At 40.6% G+C, this 25,302-nt stretch overlaps 1 protein-coding gene across 1 annotated transcript in view; it reads left to right on the top strand.

The window, feature by feature from the left end:
* Positions 1-394: 394 nt before the first annotated feature.
* GNS (glucosamine (N-acetyl)-6-sulfatase) overlaps positions 395-25,302 on the top strand; it is a 44,378-nt gene continuing 19,470 nt past the window's right edge. Inside the window, exons 1-4 of the mRNA XM_056574255.1 lie at positions 395-660; positions 18,145-18,204; positions 20,357-20,560; positions 22,307-22,372. Of these exons, the coding sequence (XP_056430230.1) occupies positions 514-660; positions 18,145-18,204; positions 20,357-20,560; positions 22,307-22,372 (477 nt within the window). The 5' untranslated portion in view covers positions 395-513. The remainder of the gene's footprint in view (positions 661-18,144; positions 18,205-20,356; positions 20,561-22,306; positions 22,373-25,302) is intronic.

Below are 25,302 nucleotides of genomic sequence, written 5' to 3'. Positions count from 1 at the left end.
GGAGCCACTTTGGTCAGGGCCTGGGCACCTTACTGGGTTCCTACATGTAACCCTCTGAGGCCTGCCCTGATAACCAATCACAGCCCAGCTTTTATATGTTAACTAGCTCTGGTAAAATGAAAGTGGAGCTGTGATTGGTCTCCCTGGAAATATCTGAAGCTCCAGGCTGCATTGTCTTTCTTGTATTTTTCTGCCTTATGGGAAAATAATATGTGGCTGTAACATGTTAGAAGAGCCAAAGATGCGCATGATAACTGGTACAAAAAGAAAAAGCGTCTAAGCCGCAACATGAAGCGTGACTGACAGCTAACCCGTCTCCAGTCACTGTTCAGGACAGCGGGTGAGCAGGTGCGACATGTGTGGGCGGAGTAGCGCCCCCTTCAGGCTCCGCCCTTCCTGTTGTGGGCAGGCATGTGACTGCAGGAGCAGCTGACCAGCTCGGCTCTACTTCCTTCCTCGTCTATGCTCAGCGGAGTGATGCGATAAGCTGCGGTACCGGCCCGGTGTGTAGTGATGTGGGTCCAAAGCTCTGCCCCCGCACGGCTCTGCCTGCTGCTCCAGCTGGGGCTCCTGTGCCCGGGACTAGTGCTCGGGGCTGCGCGGAGACCCAACGTGGTGCTTATCCTCACTGATGACCAGGACGTGTCCCTCGGTGGCATGGTAATGTATAATGTGCTGTACTACAAGTATACATAGATCTACAATACAAGTACATACACTGCAGTATACATAGATCTACAATACAAGTACATACACTGCAGTATACATAGATCTACAATACAAGTACATACACTGCAGTATACATAGATCTACAATACAAGTACATACACTGCAGTATACATAGATCTACAATACAAGTACATACACTGCAGTATACATAGATCTACAATACAGGGATATACTCTGCAGTATACATAGATCTACAATACAGGGGCATACACTGCAGTATACATAGATCTACAATACAAGTACATACACTGCAGTATACATAGATCTACAATACAGGGATATACACTGCAGTATACATAGATCTACAATACAAGTACATACACTGCAGTATACATAGATCTACAATACAGGGATATACACTGCAGTATACATAGATCTACAATACAAGTACATACACTGCAGTATACATAGATCTACAATACAGGGATATACACTGCAGTATACATAGATCTACAATACAAGTACATACACTGCAGTATACATAGATCTACAATACAAGTACATACACTGCAGTATACATAGATCTACAATACAAGTACATACACTGCAGTATACATAGATCTACAATACAGGGATATACACTGCAGTATACATAGATCTACAATACAAGTACATACACTGCAGTATACATAGATCTACAATACAAGTACATACACTGCAGTATACATAGATCTACAATACAAGTACATACACTGCAGTATACATAGATCTACAATACAAGTACATACACTGCAGTATACATAGATCTACAATACAGGGATATACACTGCAGTATACATAGATCTACAATACAGGGATATACACTGCAGTATACATAGATCTACAATACAGGGACATACTCTGCAGTATACATAGATCTACAATACAGGGACATACACTGCAGTATACATAGATCTACAATACAGGGATATACACTGCAGTATACATAGATCTACAATACAAGTACATACACTGCAGTATACATAGATCTACAATACAAGTACATACACTGCAGTATACATAGATCTACAATACAAGTACATACACTGCAGTATACATAGATCTACAATACAAGTACATACACTGCAGTATACATAGATCTACAATACAGGGATATACACTGCAGTATACATAGATCTACAATACAGGGATATACACTGCAGTATACATAGATCTACAATACAGGGATATACACTGCAGTATACATAGATCTACAATACAGGGATATACACTGAAGTATACATAGATCTACAATACAGGGATATACTCTGCAGTATACATAGATCTACAATACAGGGATATACACTGCAGTATACATAGATCTACAATACAGGGATATACACTGCAGTATACATAGATCTACAATACAGGGATATACACTGCAGTATACATAGATCTACAATACAAGTACATACACTGCAGTATACATAGATCTACAATACAGGGATATACTCTGCAGTATACATAGATCTACAATACAGGGATATACACTGCAGTATACATAGATCTACAATACAGGGATATACACTGCAGTATACATAGATCTACAATACAGGGACATACACTGCAGTATACATAGATCTACAATACAGGGATATACTCTGCAGTATACATAGATCTACAATACAGGGATATACTCTGCAGTATACATAGATCTACAATACAGGGATATACACTGCAGTATACATAGATCTACAATACAAGTACATACACTGCAGTATACATAAATCTACATTACAGGGATATACACTGCAGTATACATAGATCTACAATACAGGGATATACACTGCAGTATACATAGATCTACAATACAGGGATATACACTGCAGTATACATAGATCTACAATACAGGGATATACACTGCAGTATACATAGATCTACAATACAGGGACATACACTGCAGTATACATAGATCTACAATACAGGGATATACTCTGCAGTATACATAGATCTACAATACAGGGATATACTCTGCAGTATACATAGATCTACAATACAGGGATATACACTGCAGTATACATAGATCTACAATACAAGTACATACACTGCAGTATACATAAATCTACATTACAGGGATATACACTGCAGTATACATAGATCTACAATACAGGGATATACACTGCAGTATACATAGATCTACAATACAAGTACATACACTGCAGTATACATAGATCTACAATACAGGGATATACTCTGCAGTATACATAGATCTACAATACAGGGATATACACTGCAGTATACATAGATCTACAATACAGGGATATACACTGCAGTATACATAGATCTACAATACAGGGACATACACTGCAGTATACATAGATCTACAATACAGGGATATACTCTGCAGTATACATAGATCTACAATACAGGGATATACTCTGCAGTATACATAGATCTACAATACAGGGATATACACTGCAGTATACATAGATCTACAATACAAGTACATACACTGCAGTATACATAAATCTACATTACAGGGATATACACTGCAGTATACATAGATCTACAATACAGGGATATACACTGCAGTATACATAGATCTACAACACAGGGATATACACTGCAGTATACATAGATCTACAATACAGGGATATACACTGCAGTATACATAGATCTACAATACAGGGACATACACTGCAGTATACATAGATCTACAATACAGGGATATACTCTGCAGTATACATAGATCTACAATACAGGGATATACTCTGCAGTATACATAGATCTACAATACAGGGATATACACTGCAGTATACATAGATCTACAATACAAGTACATACACTGCAGTATACATAAATCTACATTACAGGGATATACACTGCAGTATACATAGATCTACAATACAGGGATATACACTGCAGTATACATAGATCTACAATACAGGGATATACACTGCAGTATACATAGATCTACAATACAGGGATATACACTGCAGTATACATAGATCTACAATACAGGGATATACACTGCAGTATACATAGATCTACAATACAAGTACATACACTGCAGTATACATAGATCTACAATACAAGTACATACACTGCAGTATACATAGATCTACAATACAGGGATATACTCTGCAGTATACATAGATCTACAATACAGGGATATACACTGCAGTATACATAGATCTACAATACAAGTACATTGCAGTATACATAGATCTACAATACAGGGATATACACTGCAGTATACATAGATATACACTGCAGTGTACATAGATCTACAATACAAGTACATACACTGCAGTATACATAGATCTACAATACAGGGATATACACTGCAGTATACATAGATCTACAATACAGGGACATACACTGCAGTATACATAGATCTACAATACAAGTACATACACTGCAGTATACATAGATCTACAATACAGGGATATACACTGCAGTATACATAGCTCTACAATACAGGGATATACACTGCAGTATACATAGATCTACAATACAAGTACATACACTGCAGTATACATAGATCTACAATACAAGTACATACATTGCAGTATACATAGATCTACAATACAGGGATATACACTGCAGTATACATAGATCTACAATACAGGGATATACACTGCAGTATACATAGATCTACAATACAGGGATATACACTGCAGTATACATAAATCTACAATACAGGGACATACACTGCAGTATACATAAATCTACAATACAGGGACATACACTGCAGTATACATAGATCTACAATACAGGGACATACACTGCAGTATACATAGATCTACAATACAGGGACATACACTGCAGTATACATAGATCTAGAATACAGGGACATACACTGCAGTATACATAGATCTACAATACATGGATATACACTGCAGTATACATAGATCTACAATACAGGGACATACACTGCAGTATACATAGCTCTACAATACAGGGATATACACTGCAGTATACATAGCTCTACAATACAGGGATATACTCTGCAGTATACATAGAGCTACAATACAGGGATATACACTGCAGTATACATAGATCTATAATACAGGGACATACACTGCAGTATACATAGATCTACAATACAGGGATATACACTGCAGTATACATAGATCTACAATACTGGGATATACACTGCAGTATACATAGATCTACAATACAGGGACATACACTGCAGTATACATAGATCTACAATACAAGTACATTGCAGTATACATAGATCTACAATACTGGGATATACACTGCAGTATACATAGCTCTACAATACAGGGATATACACTGCACTATACATAGATCTACAATACAAGTACATTTACTGCAGTATACATAGATCTACAACACAGGGACATACACTGCAGTATACATAGTACTTACCTGACTGATAGAAGTGTATACAGAACAGGGCTGTAGACTATACACCTCATATATAACATTCCAGTCACATATACAACATTACTGTATACATAGTACTTACCTGACTGGTAGAAGTGTATACAGGACAGGGCTGTAGATTATATACCTCATGTATAACATTCCAGTCACATATACAACATTACTGTATACATAGTACTTACTTGACTGGTAGAAGTGTATACAGGACAGGGCTGTAGATTATACACCTCATGGATAACATTCCAGTCACATATACAACATTACAGTATACAATGCACCTTACCTGACTGATATGTCACCAGGTATATAGGTATAAGAGGACTGGAGTGTATTGCACTTTACCTGACAGAAGTGTATACAGATCAGGTCTATAGACACAACAGGGCTGTAGATTATGTAACTTAACATTCTAGTCACATATACAACAGGTATAACAGGACTGTTGATTAGTCAGGTCCATAAATATTGGGACATGGACACAATTGTAACATTTTTGGCTCTATACACCACCACAATGGATTTGAAATGAAATGAACAAGATGATCTTTAACTGCAGACTATCAGCTTTCATTTGAGGGTATTTACATCCAAATCAGGTGAACGGTGTAGGAATTACAACAGTTTGCATATGTGCCTCCCACTTGTTAAGGGAACAAAAGTAATGGGACAGAATAATCCTAAATCAAACTTTCAATTTTTAATACTTGGTTGCAAATCCTTTGCAGTCAATTACAGCCTGAAGTCTGGAACACATAGACATCACCAGATGTTGGGTTTCATCCCTGGTGATGCTCTGCCAGGCCTCTACTGCAACTGTCTTCAGTTCTTGTTTGTTCTTGGGGCATTTTCCCTTCAGTTTTGTCTTCAGAAAGTGAAATGCATTCTCAATCGGATTCAGGTCAGGTGATTGACTTGGCCATTGCATAACATTCCACTTATTTCCCTTATTTCTCTTTGGTTTCTTTTGCAGTATGGTTTGGGTCATTGTCCATCTGCACTGTGAAGCGCCATCCAATGAGTTCTGAAGCATTTTGCTGAATATGAGCAGATAATACTGCCCGAAACACTTCAGAATTTATCCTGCTGCTTTTGTCAGCAGTCACCTCATCAATAAATACAAGAGAAGCAGTTCCATTGGCAGCCATACATGCCCACTATGCCATGACACTACCACAACCATGCTTCACTGATGAGGTGTATGCTTAGGATCATGTTCCTTTCCTTCTCCATACTCTACCCTTCCCATCACTCTGGTACAAGTTGATCTTGGACTCATCTGTCCATAGGATGTTGTTCTAGAACTGTGAAGGCTTTTTTAGATGTTGTTTGGCAAACTCTAATCTGGCCTTCCTGTTTTTCAGGCTCACCAATGGTTTCCATCTTGTGGTGAACCCTCTGTATTCACTTTGGTGAAGTCTTCTCGATTGTTGACTTTGACACACATACACCTACCTCCTGGAGAGTGTTCTTGATCTGGCCAACTGTTGTGAAGGGTGTTTTCTTTACCAGTGAAAGAATTCTTCGGTCATCCTCCACAGTTGTTTTCCTTGGTCTTCTGGGTCTTTTGGTGTTTCTGAGCTCATCGGTGCTTTCCTTCTTTTTAAGAATGTTCCAAACAGTTGTTTTGGCCACTCCTAATGTTTTGGCTATCTCTCTGATGAGTTTGTTTATTTTTTTCAGCCTAATGATGCCTTGCTTCACTGATAGTGACAGCTCTTTGGATCTCATCTTAAGAGTTGACAGCAACAGATTCCAAATACAAATAGCACACTTGAAATGAACTCTGGACCTTTTAATTGGGATAATGAGGGAATAACACACACCTGGACATGGAAGCTGAGAAGCCAATTGTCCCATTACTTTTGGTCCCTTAACAAGTGGGAGGCACATATGCAAACTGTTGTAATTCCTACACCGTTCACCTGATTTGGACGTAAATACCCTCAAATCCATTGTGGTGGTGTATAGAGCCAAAAAAATGTTAGAAGTGTGTCGTTGTCCCAATATTTATGGACCTGACTGTAAATGCCCATTCGTCACCTATACAACAGTACAGTATACATAGCACCTTACGTGACTGATATGTCACTATGTTTACAGACCAGGTATAACAGGACTGTAGATTTTATACCTCATGTATAACATTTCAGTCACATACACAGTACAGTATACATAGAACTTTACCTGGCTGATTAAAGTGTACACAAACCAGATTTATAGGGATAACAGGTCGGTAACTTATATGTCCCATGTATAACATTCAAGTCACCTGCCAGTCCAGTGTTTTCCAACCAGATTTTCCCCCAAGCAGTTGCAATACTACAACTCCCCCATTCAGTCATGCTGGGAGTTGTAGTTTTGCAACAGCTGCAGGCACACCGGTTGGATAGCACTGTCCTAGTCACTTACTCAGTCCCAGTATAAGTGTAGGGGTGTGAAAATCCTTTTATCGCCCGACTCCCGCGACATGTTGTTCCAGGCGCCGGGCAGGTGAATTTTTCATACATTTAGCCCTGTATCGGGCAAGCAGGGCCGATCCGACTTCCCCCTGACTCAAACCAGCTCCATACCCGGCGGCCCCCAGCTTATTTCAGTATCTGGGGGCTGCCGCTTATAGCTCGGCCTGCAGTTAATAGCCAGTCGTGGCGATCAACCCTTTAGATTGCTGCTGTCAAGGAGGACAGCGGCATCTAAAGGGATCTTATAACCATTCCTGGTGGTCGAGTGGGGTGGATGCAATGCAATCACCGGTGGGGGTGGGGGGGGGGTACGGGAAATCTTCTGTCGAGGTAGCCAGAGGGATTACCTCTTCATCCATTGCTGCCCCGTGAATCAATAGAACTGCTTTGATCTGTTTGAGGAATCTAATGATTCCTCCTAATAAAGTGTATTTAAAAATAAAAAATAATAAATTAAAATAAAACATCCATTAACCCCTTCCATATTAAAAGTTCATATCACCCCCCCTTTCCCTTTTTCCATATAAAAAAATATGTAAACATAATAAAAATAAATATATTTGGTGCGTAATTGTCCCAATTATTAAAATATAACATTATACAGTGGGGGTAGTATTTAGTCAGCCACCAATTGTGCAAGTTCTCCCACTTAAAAAGATGAGACCTGTAATTGTCACCATAGGTATACTTCAACTATGCGAGATATGAGAAAAAAAATCCATAAAATCACGCCTGAATTTTAAAGAATTTATTTGCAAATTATGGAGGAAAATAAGTATTTGGTCACCTATAAACAAGTAAGATTTCTGGCTCTCACAGACCTGTAACTTCTTTAAGAGTCTCCTCTGTCCTCCACTCGTTACCTGTATTAATGTCACCTGCTTGAACTTATCAGTATAAAATACACCTGTCCTCAACCTCAAACAGTCACACTCCAAACTCCACTATGGCCAAGACCAAAGAGCTGTCGAAGGACACCAGAAACAAAATTGTAGTCCTGCACCAGGCTGGGAAGACTGAATCTGCAAAAGGCAAGCAGCTTGGTGTGAAGAAATCAACTGTGGGAGCAATTATTAGAAAATGGAAGACCTACAAGTCCACTGATAATCTCCCTCGATCTGGGGCTCCACCCAAGATCTCACCCCGTGGTGTCAAAATGATCACAAGAACTGTGAGCAAAAATCCCAGAACCACACGTGGGGACCTAGTGAATGACCTGCAGAGAGCTGGGACCAAAGTAACAAAGGCTACCATCAGTAACACACTACGCTGCAAGGAACTCAAATTTTGCAATGCCAGACATGTCATCCTGCTTAAAGGGGTACTCCGCCCCTAGACATCTTATCCCCTATCTAAAGGATAGGGGATAAGATGTCAGATTGCGGGGGTCCAGCCACTGTGGACCCCCGGGATCTCGGCTGCAGCACCCCGCTTTCGTTACTGCACAGAGAAAAATCGCTCTGTGCGTAATGCTGGCGATACAGGGGGCCAGAGCATCGTGACATCATGGCTCCGCCCCTTGTGACTTCATGGCTCCACCCCTCAATACAAGTCTATGGGAGGGGGCGTGGTGGCTGTCACGCATCCTCCCATACCTACTGTGAAGCATGGGGTTGGAAACATCATTCTTTGGGGCTGTTTTTCTGCTAAGGGACCAGGACAACTGATCCGTGTAAAGGAAAGAATGAATGGGGCCATGTATTGTGAGATTTTGAGTGAAAACCTCCTTCCATCAGCAAGGGCATTGAAGATGAAACGTGGCTGGATCTTTCAGCATGACAATGATCCCAAACACACCACCTGGGCAACGAAGGAGTGGCTTTGTAAGAAGCATTTTAAGGTCCTATATAACAAAGGGTATATAACAAAGTATTGAGATGAACTTTTTTTATTTTTATTGACCAAATGCTTATTTTCCACCATAATTTGCTAATAAATTATTAAAAAATCAGACAATGTGATTTTATGGATTTTTTTTTTCTCATTGTGTCTCTCATAGTTGAGGTATACCTATGATGAAAATTACAGGCCTCTCATCTTTTTAAGTGGGAAAACTTGCACAGTTGGCTGCTGACTAAATATTTATTTCCCCACTGTATATCCTGTACGGTCAATGGTGTTAACGTAAAAAAATATCAAATCACCAAATTTGCGTTTTTCTAGTTTATAACATCATATCCCAGAAAAAAAATTAAATAAAAAGTGTTGAAGTACTATCAATACCAAAATGGTACTGATACAAACAGCAGATTATGGCCCAAAAAATGAGCCCTCATACAGCCCAGTATATGGAAAAATAAAAATGTTATTGTTACATAGTTACATATAGTTAGTATGGTTGAGAAAAGACATACGTCCATCAAGTTCAACCTGGGGTCAGTAATTTTTTTTTTTTTTTTAAGTTTAAAAAAAAATTTGAGTTAGTAAAACATGATGGAAACTAAACAAATTTGGTATTGGTGTAATCAGGCCGACCTAAAGTATCAAAATAACAAGTAAGTTTGACCACAAGGTGTCATTACAAAGGTGAAAGGTTTCATTACAAAGTATAATTGGTCCTGCAAAAAACAAGCCCTCATGGGTCTGTAGATGGAAAAATAAGAGTTATGGGCATTATAGGGCAAGGAGGAAAAAACTAGTGCAGAAACTAGTGAAGACCTTATTTACATACTATTTTGGTTGAAATTATTTTGTCTACCAGGACAAGTGGATTTTCATGAGGGACAAGTAGATTGTGTTCTGTTTTAGTCCCTTGGACAAGTAGTTTTTTTTTTATTTGTTTTTTATTTCCACACCCCTGAAGTGTCAGTGATGTTCTTTGTAAACCAGAATAATCAAGAAGAGAAAGGTAGAAATGGATCAGAACAGATCTGTCAGTTTTGACATGTGTGACTGATGGATCCCATTCCTTCCTATGGGACTACACTAAAGTTCATAAGTTTGCATCACACATTGCTCCCCATATGATCCACAACAACACTTTGGCTATGTTCAAACGCCAGAATTTCTGCATGAATTTATAGCCAATACACTTCAATGAAATTCCTGAAGCAGAAATTCTGTGTGAATGGGACAGCGGAATCCAATTGAAGTAGATTTGCTTATAAATTCATGCAGAATTTTCATTTAAAATTCTGTATAGAAATTCTCCTGTGTAAACCTGTTTTAAAGGGGTACTCCACTGAAAAACATTTTCTGATTTTCTGAAACATTCTCTGCTGACACCTCTGTCCGTGTCAGGAACTGTCCAGAGCAGGAGAGGTTTGCTATGGGGAGTTGCTCCTACTCTGGACAGTTCCTAAAATGGACAGAGATGTCAGCAGAGAGCATGTTGTCAGACAGAAAGGAAATTCAAAAAGAAAATAACTTCCTCTGTAGTATACAGGAGCTGATAAGTACTGGAAGGATTGAGATTTTTATTAAAAGTTATTTACAAATCTGTTTAACTTTCTTGCACCAGTTGATTTAAAGGGGTACTCCGGCACTAAGAAATCTTATCCCCTATCCAAAGGCTACGGGGACTGATTATAACAGGGTGCTGCGTGCAAGATCACGGGGGTTCCCAGCGGCGGGACCTCCGCGATCAGGCATCTTATCCCTATCCTTTGGATAGGGGATAAGATGTCTTAGCGCCGGAGTACCCTTTTAAACGGCTGTCTGGGCATGCTGGGAGTTGTAGTTTTACAACAGCTGGAGGCACCCTGGTTGGGAAACACTGATCTAGGGCACGGTGCTGGTTATATAGTTTGGGGACAACTATTGTCCACTCCATATGGCATTCGGAGTGACTGGACAGTACAGGGAGCTTGCGGTGCTGTCAGGCTGTACATCATAAGGCCTTCTATATTTAGCAAACACTGACAATGAGAACATGAAAATACAGAACTTTACTCTGACCTCCTAATTCCTGTTTTGGAGGTTACTCATAAGTAGCTGTGGTGTTTCTCGCAGTCAGTCTAAAACTCAGTTTGTGTTAATGTTTGTTGGGCAAAGTAAACGGGTTATAATAAATCATTAGTGAGCTTCTGTCCTATGTGTAGATAAATAATAGTGTCGTTTACTGGGACCTTTATTAGCATGTGTCTGGAGAGTGCTTCTGATCCTGTTTGGTTTACGACCATCAATTTATCTTTATCATAAAGTAAAGGCTTTGTTACATAGTTTCTAGCCATACTGCAAATATTTATTTGTGAGACACTTTCACAAGAACTGTATCTGTGTTGTGCCAAAGGCTGCATTCAGGGCCTCTATCTCTACAGAAATACTGAGCCAAATGTTCTGTTGAACACCGGACACCAACAGAGATCCCATTGACTTTAACCCCTTAAGGACCGAGCCCTTTTTCACCTTAAGGACCGGAGCGTTTTTTGCAATTCTGACCACTGTCACTTTAAACATTAATAACTCTGGAATGCTTTTAGTTATCATTCTGATTCAGAGATTGTTTTTTCGTGACATATTCTACTTTAACTTAGTGGTAAAATTTTATGGTAACTTGCATCCTTTCTTGGTGAAAAATCCCAAAATTTGATGAAAAAAATGAAAATTTAGCATTTTTCTAACTTTGAAGCTCTCTGCTTGTAAGGAAAATGGATATTCAAAATAATTTTTTTTTGGGTTCACATATACAATATGTCTACTTTATGTTTGCATCATAAAATTTATGAGTTTTTACTTTTGGAAGACACCAGAGGGCTTCAAAGTTCAGCAGCAATTTTGAAATTTTTCACAAAATTTTCAAACTCGCTATTTGGACCATGGACCAGTTCAGGTTTGAAGTGGATTTGAAGGGTCTTCATATTAGAAATACCCCATAAAAGACCCCATTATAAAAACTGCACCCCCAAAGTATTCAAAATGACATTCAGTAAGTGTATTAACCCTTTAGGTGTTTCACAGGAATAGCAGCAAAGTGAAGGAGAAAATTCAAAATCTTCATTTTTTACACTCGCATGTTCTTGTAGACCCAATTTTTGAATTTTTGCAAGGGGTAAAAAGGAGAAAATTTTTACTTGTATTTGAAACCCAATTTCTCTCGAGTAAGCACATACCTCATATGTCTATGTTAATTGTTCGGCGGGCGCAGTAGAGGGCTCAGAAGGGAAGGAGCGACAAATGGTTTTTGGGGGGCATGTCACCTTTAGGAAGCCCCTATGGTGCCAGGACAGCAAAAAAACACACATGGCATACCATTTTGGAAACTAGACCCCTCATGGAACGTAACAAGGGGTAAAGTGAACCTTAATACCCCACAGGTGTTTCAAGACTTTTGCATATGTAAAAAAAATATTATTTTTTTTACCTAAAATGCTTGATTTCCCAAAAATTTTACATTTTTAAAAAGTGTAATAGCAGAAAATACCCCCCCAAATTTGAAGCCCAATTTCTCCCGATTCAGAAAACACCCCATATGGGGATGAAAATTGCTCTGCTGGCGCACTACAGGTCTCAGAAGAGAAGGAGTCACATTTGGCTTTTTGAAAGCAAATTTTGCTCTGGGGGCATGCCTGTTTTCCCAAAAATTTTACATTTTTAAAAAGGGTAATAGCATAAAATATCCACCAAAATTTGAAGCCCAATTTCTCCCGAGTACGGCGATACCCCATATGTGTCCCTAAACTGTTGCCTTGAAATACGACAGGGCTCCAAAGTGAGAGCGCCATGCGCATTTGAGGCCTAAATTAGGGACTTGCATAGGGGTGGACATAGGGGTATTCTACGCCAGTGATTCCCAAACAGGGTGCCTCCAGCTGTTGTAAAGCTCCCAGCATGCCTGGACAGTCAGTGGCTATCTGGCAATACTGGGAGTAGTTGTTTTGCAACAGCTGGAGGCTCCGTTCTGGAAACAGTGGCGTACCAGACGTTTTTCATTTTTATTGGAGAGGGGAGGGGGGCTGTGTAGGGGTATGTGTATATGTAGTGTTTTTTTATTTTATTTTGTGTTAGTGTAGTGTAGTGTTTTTAGGGTACAGTCGCACGGGCGGGGGTTTACAGTAGTTTCTCGCTGGCAGTTTGAGCAGCGGCAGAAAATTTGCTGCAGCTCAAACTTGCAGCCGGATACTTACTGTAATCCTCCGCCCATGTGAGTGTACCCTGTACGTTCACATTGGGGGGGGGGACATCCAGCTGTTGCAAAACTACAACTCCCAGCATGGACGGTCTCAGTGCATGCTGGGAGTTGTAGTTTTGCAACAGCTGGAGACACACAGGTTGTGAAACACTGAGTTTGGTAACAAACTCAGTGTTTTGCAACCAGTGTGCCTTCAGCTGTTGCAAAAGCTACAACCCCCAGCATGTACGGACAGCGGAAGGGCATGCTGGGTCTTGTAGTTATGCAACTGTCGGAGGCATACTACATTGGCTGGGGATGCTGGGGATTGTAGTTATGCAACAGCTGGAGACACACTGGTTTACTACTTAACTCAGTGTGCCTTCAGCTGTTGCAAAACTACAACTCTCAGCAGTCACCGACAGCAAACGGGCATGCTGGGAGTTGTAGTTATGCAACCACCAGATGCACTACTACAACTCCCAGCATGCACTTGAGCTGTTTGTGCAAGCTGGGAGTTGTAGTTACACAACAGCTGAAGGTACACTTTTCCATAGAAAGAATGTGCCTCCAGCTGTTGCAAAACTACAAGTCCCAGCATGCCCATAAGGGCATGCTGGGAGTTGTGGTGGTCTGCCTCCTGCTGTTGCATGACTACAGCTCCCAGCATGCCCTTGTTGCATGCTGGGAGCTGTTGCTAAGTAACAGCAGGAGGCTGTCACTCACCTCCAACGATTCACACTGCAGGACTGTCCCTCGCCGCCGTCGCTCCTGGGGCCCCGATCCCAACAGGGACGCCGGGGATCGGGGTCCCCAGCACCCGGGGTCGTCTTCCCACACCCGCTCACGTCCTCCGGAAGAGGGGCGGAGCGGGTTGCGAGTGACACCCGCAGCAGGCGCCCTGATTGGTCGGCCGGTAATCCGGCCGACGAATGAGGGCGATCGTGAGGTGACACCAGTGCCACCTCACCCCTGCAGGCTCTGGCTGTTCGGGGCCGTCTCTGACGGCCCCGATCAGCCAGTAATTCCGGGTCATCGGGTCACTGGAGACCCGATTGACCCGGAATCCGCCGCAGATCGCTGGACTGAATTGTCCAGCGATCTGCGGCAATCGCCGACATGGGGGGACATAATGACCCCCCTGGGCGATATGCCGGGATGCCTGCTGAACGATTTCAGCAGGCATCCGGCTCCGGCTCCCCTCCGGCTAGCGGTGGGGGCCGGAAATGCTCAGGGCGTACGCCCTCGGTCCTTAAGGACTTGGAAACGGGGGCGTATGGATACGCCCTATGTCCTTAAGGGGTTAAAGGGATATTCCAGGGAAAAACTTTTTTTTTTATTTTTTTTTTATATATATCAACTGGCTACAGAAAGTTAAACAGATTTGTAAATTACTTTGATCGAAAAAGCTGAAGTTGAGTTATTGTTTTCTGTCTGGCAACAGTGCTCTCTGCTGACATCTCTGCTTGTTTAGGGAACTGCACAGAGTAGAATAGGTTTGCTATGGGGATTTGCTTCTACTCTGGACAGTTCCCGAGACAGGTGTCTTCAGAGAGCACTTAGACAGAAAAGAACAACTCAACTTCAGCAGCTCAAAAGTACTGAAAGGATTAAGATTTTTGAATAGAAGTAATTTACAAATCTGGAGCCAGTTGAGAGATATATATATATAATATTTTAAGTTGGCCAGCACAAGCACATACTGATACCAAACTATTGCATGGACCCGGCATACACGGTGCTAACTGTTTGCAGTTGCACATTCACAGCGCAGTGTCCCAATGAGGTCACCTTATCACGGTGGGATGGTGCAAACTATTTGGCCTCAATTTTTCATTGTAGCAGTATAGCATTTCATGTCTTATCTGTATCTTTGTGCTAGCAGTGTGCTGCTGTACTCTCCTGTTTGTGTGTGTGTGTGTTTTTTTTTTTTTTTTTTTTCCTGGAGAACCCCTTTAATAGGGTCTATCTGATGTCCTCTTTATTAGCAGGATTTGAGTGGAGAAAAATAACTACTTGCAGTAGTTGTTCCCACCCGATCTTACAACTTTCTATCCTCGTCCCTATTTACATTCTGCACACAGAGCGCCCACACAGATGTGAATTTAGCCTCAGTCAAAGTCAGAAGTGGATCCAGAAGAAAGGAGAAGTATAAGTCCTTCCTTTATATGTCCTGTTCCTTCTGAATACACTTCTGGCTTTGGCTCAAAAACTGCAATGGCAGTTTTCCAAAAAACACAAGAAAAAAAACCTGCGTGAAAACTTAGCCTTAGGCTGGGTCCACACCACGTTTTTGCAATACAGTTCCCGTATCAGGTTTTTGATAAAAAACAAAACAAAAAAACGGATTCCTCAAAACCTGACTAAACTGTATCAAAATGTGTGTACAAATTTTTATCTGTATACGGTTGAAAACCGTATACAGTTTGAAAAATGATGTCCGGGTGCATCCGTTTTTTTTAAGAAAAAAAAAAGTATAAGTTTTTAACTTTTCACTCCAATATGAATAAAGTTTCACTTGTTTGATTGAAATTCCAAGAAAAAAACTGTGCAAAGTCAAAAACCGTATGGTAAAAACCGGATGGGACCGTACGCACAAACATACTGTTCTGTACAGTTCCCATTGACTCCCATGTTTAAAAAAAAAATAGTATACAGTTTTTAATACTGTTTTTCACCCGGACCAAAAACTGTTTAAGGCTGGGTTCACACCAAGTTTTTCAAATACGGTTACCGTATACGGTTTTCCGCTAAAAAAAACGTATGGCAAAAACCGTATGACTCCAAATATGTTTTTTCCCCGTATACGGTTCCAAAACGTATGTACGATTCTATCCATTTGCATCCGTTTTTGCCAACGGTTTTGCTATTTTGTTGGAATTAGTTTCCAAGCAATTTAATAAAGTTACTATTGTTCTATTGAAATTCCTTCTGCGCACGTGTCAACTCCAAAAACGGATTAGAAAAACTTTGTGCAACCGTATTCTGAAATTCTGTGTACGGTTCTCATAGACAACAATGTTAAAAGAACCGCATACGGTTCGCATACGGTTTTCCAACCCGAGGCAAAAACGCTGTCGACCAAAACCGTATCCGAGGCAAAACGGATGCAACCGTACACAATATTTGGAATACGGTTTACAATGCATTCTCTTTGCATACGGTTTCGGATACGGTCGTATATGTTTTTTTGCGGAAAACCGTATACGGTTACCGTATTTGAAAATCATAGTGTGAACCCAGCCGTAGACCACAGTTTTCTGTCAGGAAAAAAAAAGCAAAAATACCGTATGCTTTGAAAAAACGGAGACAACCGTAAACATTATGGTGCATACGGTTTTAAATGTGAAGTCTATGGGCACGGTTTTCTGTACGGTTGCATAAGTTTTTTGTTTTTTTAGTTTTTTGTTATGAAACCATATGCTGAAACCGTATATAGCAAAATCGTGGTGTGACCCCACCCTTACAGACTGTATTCTATTTGTTGGTTTATGCACAGCATCCTATAAAATATAGCAGAGCATGGCCTAACAGGTCCAGTATCTTATTATCCTGTTGCACCTTGTGACGCTATGGCTTCATTTGCTTCATATTCTTAATTTTTTTTGTTTAAGGGGTTATTCAACAGTAGGGGGGGGGGGGGGGTCACAACTTTGTCTATTGCACATGATTAAAAAATAAACCTTTTACTTACCGTCAGCATTCCCGCTGTGCCTCTGTTATCCTGCCCTTGTCCACTCTGGGCCCCATCATCATTTCGGGCCCAAGCATCACCATTTCTTACAGGAAGAGGATTGCAGCAGGGGACCGGAGGCACCGCAGGAATGCTGGTTAATTTGGACAAGGAGGAGCAGGCCGGGACCATCCCAGTGACTCAGTACGGGCGTCAGGTTCTGTATAACATGAGAATTTTTGTGTTTCAAAACGTCTTCTTTTTTGAATGTCGTTGTTTGACAAGAAGTTAACCATTTTTCAAGATGCCATGAGTACATTATGCAGTAACATTTGCGCCACAAATCTGTATTACAATGTTTGCACTGATGTTCCCGGAGTTTCAGAAAGTGTTAATTTCTTTTACATCCTCTGAATGTTATTCCTTGTGACTGCCATTAAAGGGGTTATCCAGGAAAAAACTTTTTTATATATATCAACTGGCTCCAGAAAGTTAAACAGATTTGTAAATTACATTTATTAAAAAATCTTAATCCTTTCAGTACTTATGAGCTTCTGAAGTTAAGGTTGTTCTTTTTTTGTCTAAGTGATCTTTGATGACACGTGTCTCGGGAAACGCCCAGTTTAGAAGCAAATCCCCATAGCAAACCTCTTCTAAACTGGGCGTTTCCCGAGACACGTGTCATCAGAGAGCACTTAGACAGAAAAGAACAACCTTAACTTCAGAAGCTCATAAGTACTGAAAGGATTAAGATTTTTTAATAGAAGTAATTTACAAATCTGTTTAACTTTCTGGAGCCAGTTGAGATACATATATATAAGTTTTTTCCTGGAATACCCCTTTAAATCCAAACAGGAGTAATAGAAATATCCTGAAAGTGTTTGTCACTTTTTCTCTAGACTCCATTAAAGAAGACTAAAGCACTGATTGGAGATCATGGTGTAACCTTTACCAATGCCGTAAGTACTACTTTTATTTGAGGCTCCCTAAAATGATTCCGTTGATATCCAACGGTGATCTTATAGAAAACAGGGAATTTACAAGAATGGAATTCCATCGGAATTGAATATACTGAACTTGAAAAAGCTGAAACAGCAGTTATAAGCCCACAGCTATCCACAAGGCAGTGCTTCCCAACCACGGTGCCTCCAGCTGTTGCAAAACTACAACTTCCAGCAAGCCCGGACAGCCTACCGGGCTGTCCGGGCTTGCTGGAAGTTGTAGTTTTGCAACAGCTGGAGGCACCCTGGTTGGGAAGCACTGCCACAAGGATACATAGGAATAATGTTCAAGTGTTTCATGTTACTTTGTGGGTGTGATGACTGTAAGTTATTGGGAATATAACAGCTGATAACTAAACCTGGAAGCAAAGAGGATGTATTTTTAAACACACATGGCTTCCTGTGTTAACCTTTATGAATAATAGCTAAAAATAAGGCCAAGGAACAGCACCGCATTTTGCACAGATATCGTAGCAGATAGTAAAATGGCCACTCATATGAAAACTCATATGAAAACAATTTAAAATCAGCAAACAGACCCTTTGTTTCCAGGTGCTGTGGACTATCTGCAAACTAATTTCAGCACAACCGTTACAAATAAAAACTATTTAAAACACTTGGTGTATATATATATATAACTCATTGGGGGAGATTTATCAAAACCTGTCCAGTGGAAAAGTTTCCCTGTTGCCCATAGCAACCAATCAGATTGGTTCTTTCATTTTGCAGAGGCCCTGTTAAAAATGAAAGGAGCGATCTGATTGGTTGCTATGGGCAACTGGGCAACTTTTCCTCTGGACAGGTTTTGAAAAATCTCCCCCAGTGTGTGTGTGTGTATATGTGTGTATGTTCCAGCATCACGTCCAAACGGCTAACATGAAACTTGGCACACATGTTACTTATATGTCAACAACAAACATAGGATAGGGGATTTAACCCTTACTCACCCCCATTTGCCAGGGTCGGGGCTTTTGTTTAAAGTCCCATACAAGTCTATGGGAAATATATGTTACTGCATAACTTCCAAACGGATGGAGATATTTTGATAATACTTGGTCACATGCTACTTATATGTCCACTTAAAATATAGGATAGTTAATTTAACCCTTAACTACCCCTTTTGTGAGGGTCGGGGTTTTTGTTTAAAGTCCCATGCAAACCAATGGGAAATGTATGTTCTCACATAACTTCCGTATGGCTGGAGATATTTCAATACCTGGTACACATATTACTGGTCGGGGTATGAGGACGGGATATGGGGTTGGGATATGACAACAATATATGAAGATGGGATATGAAGTTAAAAGCTTCCTCCTCTGTTGATTTTCCTCCACAACAAGGATTAGGAAGAAAAAAACCGGACAATGCCGGGTACTCAGCTAGTTAAAATAAAGCTGTTAATATGTTTTTAAAAGGCTTTTATGTTGAAACATATCCAAAATGAGGCTTTAGCAGCATGCAGCACTCAAGCCTCCTTTTAGCTGCCAGCCTCATTTTGGGTATGTTATTAACACAAAACCCTTTTAAAAACATAGTGCCCACTCTAGTTTTATTCCAATGTTTCTACCAAGTGTTTTAATAATTTTTATTTGTAAGTGTTTAGATCTTTCCATTTTTTATTTTTTTGCATTCAATCTGCCCATTGAAGGACGCCATTTTCAAACAGTTATATATCAACTATTACTTGTCAATCTAAAGAAGAGGGTGGAACGGGTCATTGCTGTTCATGTGTATTGAAAGAAACTTGTGCTTTCCATACACTCCATAAATGAGTTCAGGGCTAGTCCGGAGCACTTGCAAACAAAGGCTCTTCTTGCTGCTTCTATATCATAACTTTATGAATAGATAACTTCTTAAGCTAGTGGTCAACGTAGGTCAGACTTGAAATCTGTTAGTGTTCTACCAAAGTACACCAGAGTGACAGAACTGCTTAACTTGTAGCATTTTACTGAAGTAAAAGCATTCTTGGTGTAAGACAAAACCATGTCCGTAGCATGACCATTGGAATAGTAACGGTGGAGGTCTGTCAGAACGCTGAAGGCATGCATTGTATTTGATGTTGGTGATGCTGAAGAGGTAAACAGTGTAAACCTTCCATTTTTCATCACAGTATGTTGCTAGTGCCCTTTGCTGTCCAAGTAGAGCCAGTATTCTGTCTGGTCGGTACCCACATAACCATCATGTTGTCAACAACACACTAGAAGGAAACTGCAGCAGTAAAGCGTGGCAGAAGACACAAGAGCCATTCACCTTCCCTGCTCTCCTTCATTCCTCTGGTTACCAGACATTCTTTGCCGGAAAGTACTTAAATCAGGTACTGTCTTTGTACTGTCAAGACTAACAATTTATAGAGCTGCTTCGCAATTCCCATGGTTACCCTGACAGATTACAGAAATGTAGACTGCATTACTTGATGTATTTAGTGATTCATGTTACCACATTAAAGCACACTTTTTTTTACTTTCAAAAGATTTTGAAGATTACCTGTCATAAAAAAAAGTTATCCCCTATCCCCTTTGGATAGGGGATAATATGTCTTGGCGCCGGAGTACTCCTTTAATGTAACAAAGTGATTTTAGTGCTCTCACTGCTGTTATTGAGCTCCTGAGAGTCTGTTTATGGTGCACAGCTGTTTCTCGTGCTCTCTATTTCAGGGGTGGGGACCAGAGATGGACTGTTTGCCAGCAGTACTAACACCTAGACCTCCTTTCTATTACTACTTTGGATGATCACAGTAAGAATGGGTTCACATATATATATCTAGTTTCTGCCTCAATGAACCCAGCCTAAAACTCGCTGTAACTGATAACACAACTGATGACAAAAGTGCATCAGTTGTTTAGCATCTAGTGTAAGGGGCCCTGAACCACCTACTTCTGTCTGCTGCATTTCCTGCATCACTGTCAAGGCATAGCAAACTGGAGACTTGGGCCATAATTCTCCATGTATTGTGTATGGGAGCGCTGGAAATAACCAGCCCCCCTTCCCCAATTAAACATTTATCCCTTATTCTGAGGCTTGGGCCATTTTTTCTGCAGGATTTATACAAGGCTTTAGGTTATAATGGTACATTTCTATAGTTTCACACAACCTTCTAATACTGAGATGTTGGTTTATAGTTTGCCTGACAATGAATCTGTCAGATGGGCGTAAACTTAATTATAGTAATAGGAGGTAATGAGTGGGATTATACAGTCAGGTGGTGTGAATGCTGTTCTTTAAAGGGGTACTCTGGCCCTAGACATCTTATCCCCTATCCAAAGGATAGGGGATAAGATGTCAGATCGCCGGGGTCCCGCTGCTGTGGATCTCCAGGATCGCTGCTGCAGCACCCCGCTATCATTAATGCACAGAGAGTTCGCTCTGTGCGTAATGACGGGCAATACAGGGGCCGGAGCATCGTTACGTCACGGCTCCGCCCCTCGTGGCGTCAGGGCTCGCCCCCTCAATACAGGTCTATGGGAGGGGGCATGGCGGTCATCACGCCCCCTGCCATAGACTTGCATTAAGGGGGCGGGTCATGATGTCACGAGGGGCGGAGCCATGACATCACTCTGCTCCGGCCCCTGTATTGCCCGTCATTACGCACAGAGCGAACTCTCTCTGTGCAGTAATGATAGCGGGGTGCCGCAGCGGCGATCCCGGGAGTCACCAGCAGCGGGACCCCGGCGATCTGACATCTTATCCCCTATCCTTTGGATAGGGGATAAGATGTCAAGGGGCGGAGTACCCCTTTAATAGGCTTATATGCCTAATATACACCCCCTGACTGTATAATCCCGCCCATCACTTGATATTCACTCCCATTATTAAAATTAAGTTCACGCCAATCTGACTGATTCCCTGAATTGTCAGACAGACTATAAACCCACATATCTGGGCAAAGAAAGGAATGTATCAAGAAACTGTGATCAGGGCACCCTGAGGTATTTATTGATAATTCAATAAAAACATTTAGAAGTTGAGCACAGGTCCTTTTTGATGGTTAGTTCACTCACTTTGTGTATGTCCTGTTGCTATGGTCTATGTTATAATATATTACTATTTTAATGTTGTGCAGTATGGATCTGAAGACGCGGGTGGAATCGGTCATGTACCTCCGGGTTGGAGCTACTGGTTTGCCTTGGTTAGTAACATATCTGTAACTAACAGAATTGTAATGTCTTATTACTAATATCTTCTGTGCACCCAACCTATCAAAGTATACTGTAGTTGTATAAGCAGAATATGCTACTGTTATTTAAGGAAATTATTTGATTATTTGGCTTGTGGTTGTATATTAGAAAATTATTCACAGTGCAGTTCCCAGTATTTTAATGTAGCTCCAGAGGTACCAGTATAATGTACCAAATTTTCTTCTAATGTTGTACAGCAAATCCCTACAGCATAGATAGATGTCTATATAACGTGTGTATTATTATATTTTTTTTTGGGGGGGGGGGGGGGGGGATCCTGTAAATTATTTAGTATCATAGCATATAGGGGTGATTCCTGTATATGGGTTCTGCATTCTGCTAAGAGTGCGTTCGTTCACACGTAGTAAATCAAGAGCAATTCACGCCGACAAATTTACGGGCGGAAAAAAGTGAAGGGTTTTTCAGCCATTTCCGCACAAATTCCGCACAAATTCCGCACAAATTCTGCACAAATTGCGCTCGAATTCCGCACGACAACGATGCCGGGCGGAATTTTTTTTTTTACCATTGACTTCTATTGATTTCTGCTAGCGGATTCCGCTTGAAGAATGAACATGCTCATTCTTCAAGCGGATCGGAATTCAGCGCCGGAATTCCTCAAGCAGAATTTCCGCAGTGTGAACAGGCCAGCAGAAATAACATTAAAGTCAATGGGCAGAGGAGATGTGAATTTATTTGGAGCGGAGAATTTAAGAGGAATTACTCGAGTAAATTCCTCTTGAATTGCTCCATGTGAACGCACCCTAAAAGGGAGCCCAAAGCAAAGCCCTTGTAGAGGATAGCATTCAAACCTCTCAATGTTATTTCTCATGGAATTCACTGTAAAAACATTACCAAGCAATTTTGTTCCACTTGCTAGTTGTAGGTTATGCCAGCTTTTACTAAAGGTACATTATATGTTGGCCATTTAGACTGAGACACTTAAAAGGAGACAAAATAGAAAGTATCATTTTACCTTTTTTCTTTGTTAGGCTGGGTTCGGCCGTAAGCGGTTTCCCGATCGTAGGCAAAAACTCGGTCGACCACGTTTTTGCCTGCGGTGGGGAAACTGCATACGGCCGAAAAAGCAGCCGACCGTGGGCTGCGGTTCACTCCGGTCGGCTCATAGACGTGCATTAAATAAGGTTCCCGAATACGGCTGAGTGCGGGTGCCGCAATTAAGCCCCACCCCCCCTCCCCCAGCCGTATACGGGAACCGTAGTTACAATTCGTAGTGTGAACTCAGCCTTACATACATTTTTTGTGAATGTAGCTCAATTTAGAAATGCCTGTTTTAAGCAGTAAAGTTTCCTGTTTAGGCAGTAAATGTCATGCTCCTTTTTAAAGGGGCTTATGCAGGTTTTAGAAAAACTGCTGATTTCTTTAAAAACTGCACCACTCCTGTCCTCAGGTTATATACAGGACGTAAATGTTCGTCCTGGTGTGGGTAGTCCCACCAAACCAGGACGTTCATTTACGTCTGTGGTCGTTAAGGGGTTAAGGCTGTTTCCACACAGGTTTTATTTTTTTAGCATTTTTTGGAAAGCAGTTTTTAGCCAAAGTCAAGAGTGGATCCACAAGGGAGGAGAAGTATAAATCCTTCTTATAAATTTCCTATTCCCTTTGAATACACTTCTGGCTCAAAAACTGCAGTGGTAATTCTCTAAATATCTCAAAAAAAAACTGTCAGATAAAACCTGTGTGGGAACTCAACCTAGCTATGTTCACCCCCTGTTTTTGTGGTGTCAGTATATGTGCAGTTAAGCCCCCTTGAAGTGTGCGCTAAAGTGTTCTGACAGATATGAAGTGTTCTTTTGGCATTCACCATCTTATATGCATATAATGTTAGTTAATGTTACTATTTCATATAGAAATATCCAGTAACGATGTATACCATACAGTATAAAATTGTGTTGGGTTTATGTGGTCACAATGACATACTATGGGGTGATGTGTGACTATAGTGGTAGCCATCAGAGGTATACATTAACCCCTTAAGGACTGAGCCCTTTTTCACCTTAAGGACTCGGCCATTTTTTGCACATCTGACCACTGTCACTTTAAGCATTAATAACTCTGGAATGCTTTTAGTTATCATTCTGATTCCAAGATTGTTTTTTCGTGACATATTCTACTTTAACTTAGTGGTAACATTTTTTGGTAACTTGCATCCTTTCTTGGTGAAAAATCCCAAAATTTTATGAAAAATTTGAAAATTTTGCATTTTTCTAACTTTGAAGCTCTCTGCTTGTAAGGAAAATGGGTATTCCAAATAATTTTTTTTAATTCACATATACAATATGTCTACTTTATGTTTGCATCATAAAATTGATGAATTTTTACTTTTGGAAGACACCAGAGGGCTTCAAAGTTCCGCAGCAATTTTCCAATTTTTCACAAAATTTTGAAACTCGCTTTTTTTCAGGGACCAGTTCAGGTTTGAAGTGGATTTGAAGGGTCTTCATATTAGAAATACCCCATAAATTACCCCATTATAAAAACTGCACCCCCCAAAGTATTCAAAATGACATTCAGTAAGCGTTTTAACCCTTTAGGGGTTTCACAGGAATAGCAGCAAAGGGAAGGAGAAAATTCACAATCTTCATTTTTTACACTCGCATGTTCTTGTAGACCCAATTTTTGAATTTTTGCAAAGGGTAAAAAGGAGAAAATTTTTACTTGTATTTGAAACCCAATTTCTCTCGAGTAAGCACATACCTCATATGTCTATGTTAATTGTTCGGCGGGTGCAGTAGAGGGCTCAGAAGGGAAGGAGCGTCAAATGGTTTTTGGGGGGCATGTTACCTTTAAAAAGCCCCTATGGTGCCAGAACAGCAAAAAAAAAACACATGGCATACCATTTTGGAAACTAGACCCCTCG

The sequence above is a fragment of the Hyla sarda genome, chromosome 4 (genome assembly GCF_029499605.1).
Source record: "Hyla sarda isolate aHylSar1 chromosome 4, aHylSar1.hap1, whole genome shotgun sequence".
Classification (NCBI taxonomy): domain Eukaryota; kingdom Metazoa; phylum Chordata; class Amphibia; order Anura; family Hylidae; genus Hyla; species Hyla sarda.
This window is presented reverse-complemented; position numbering and strand designations above follow the sequence as displayed.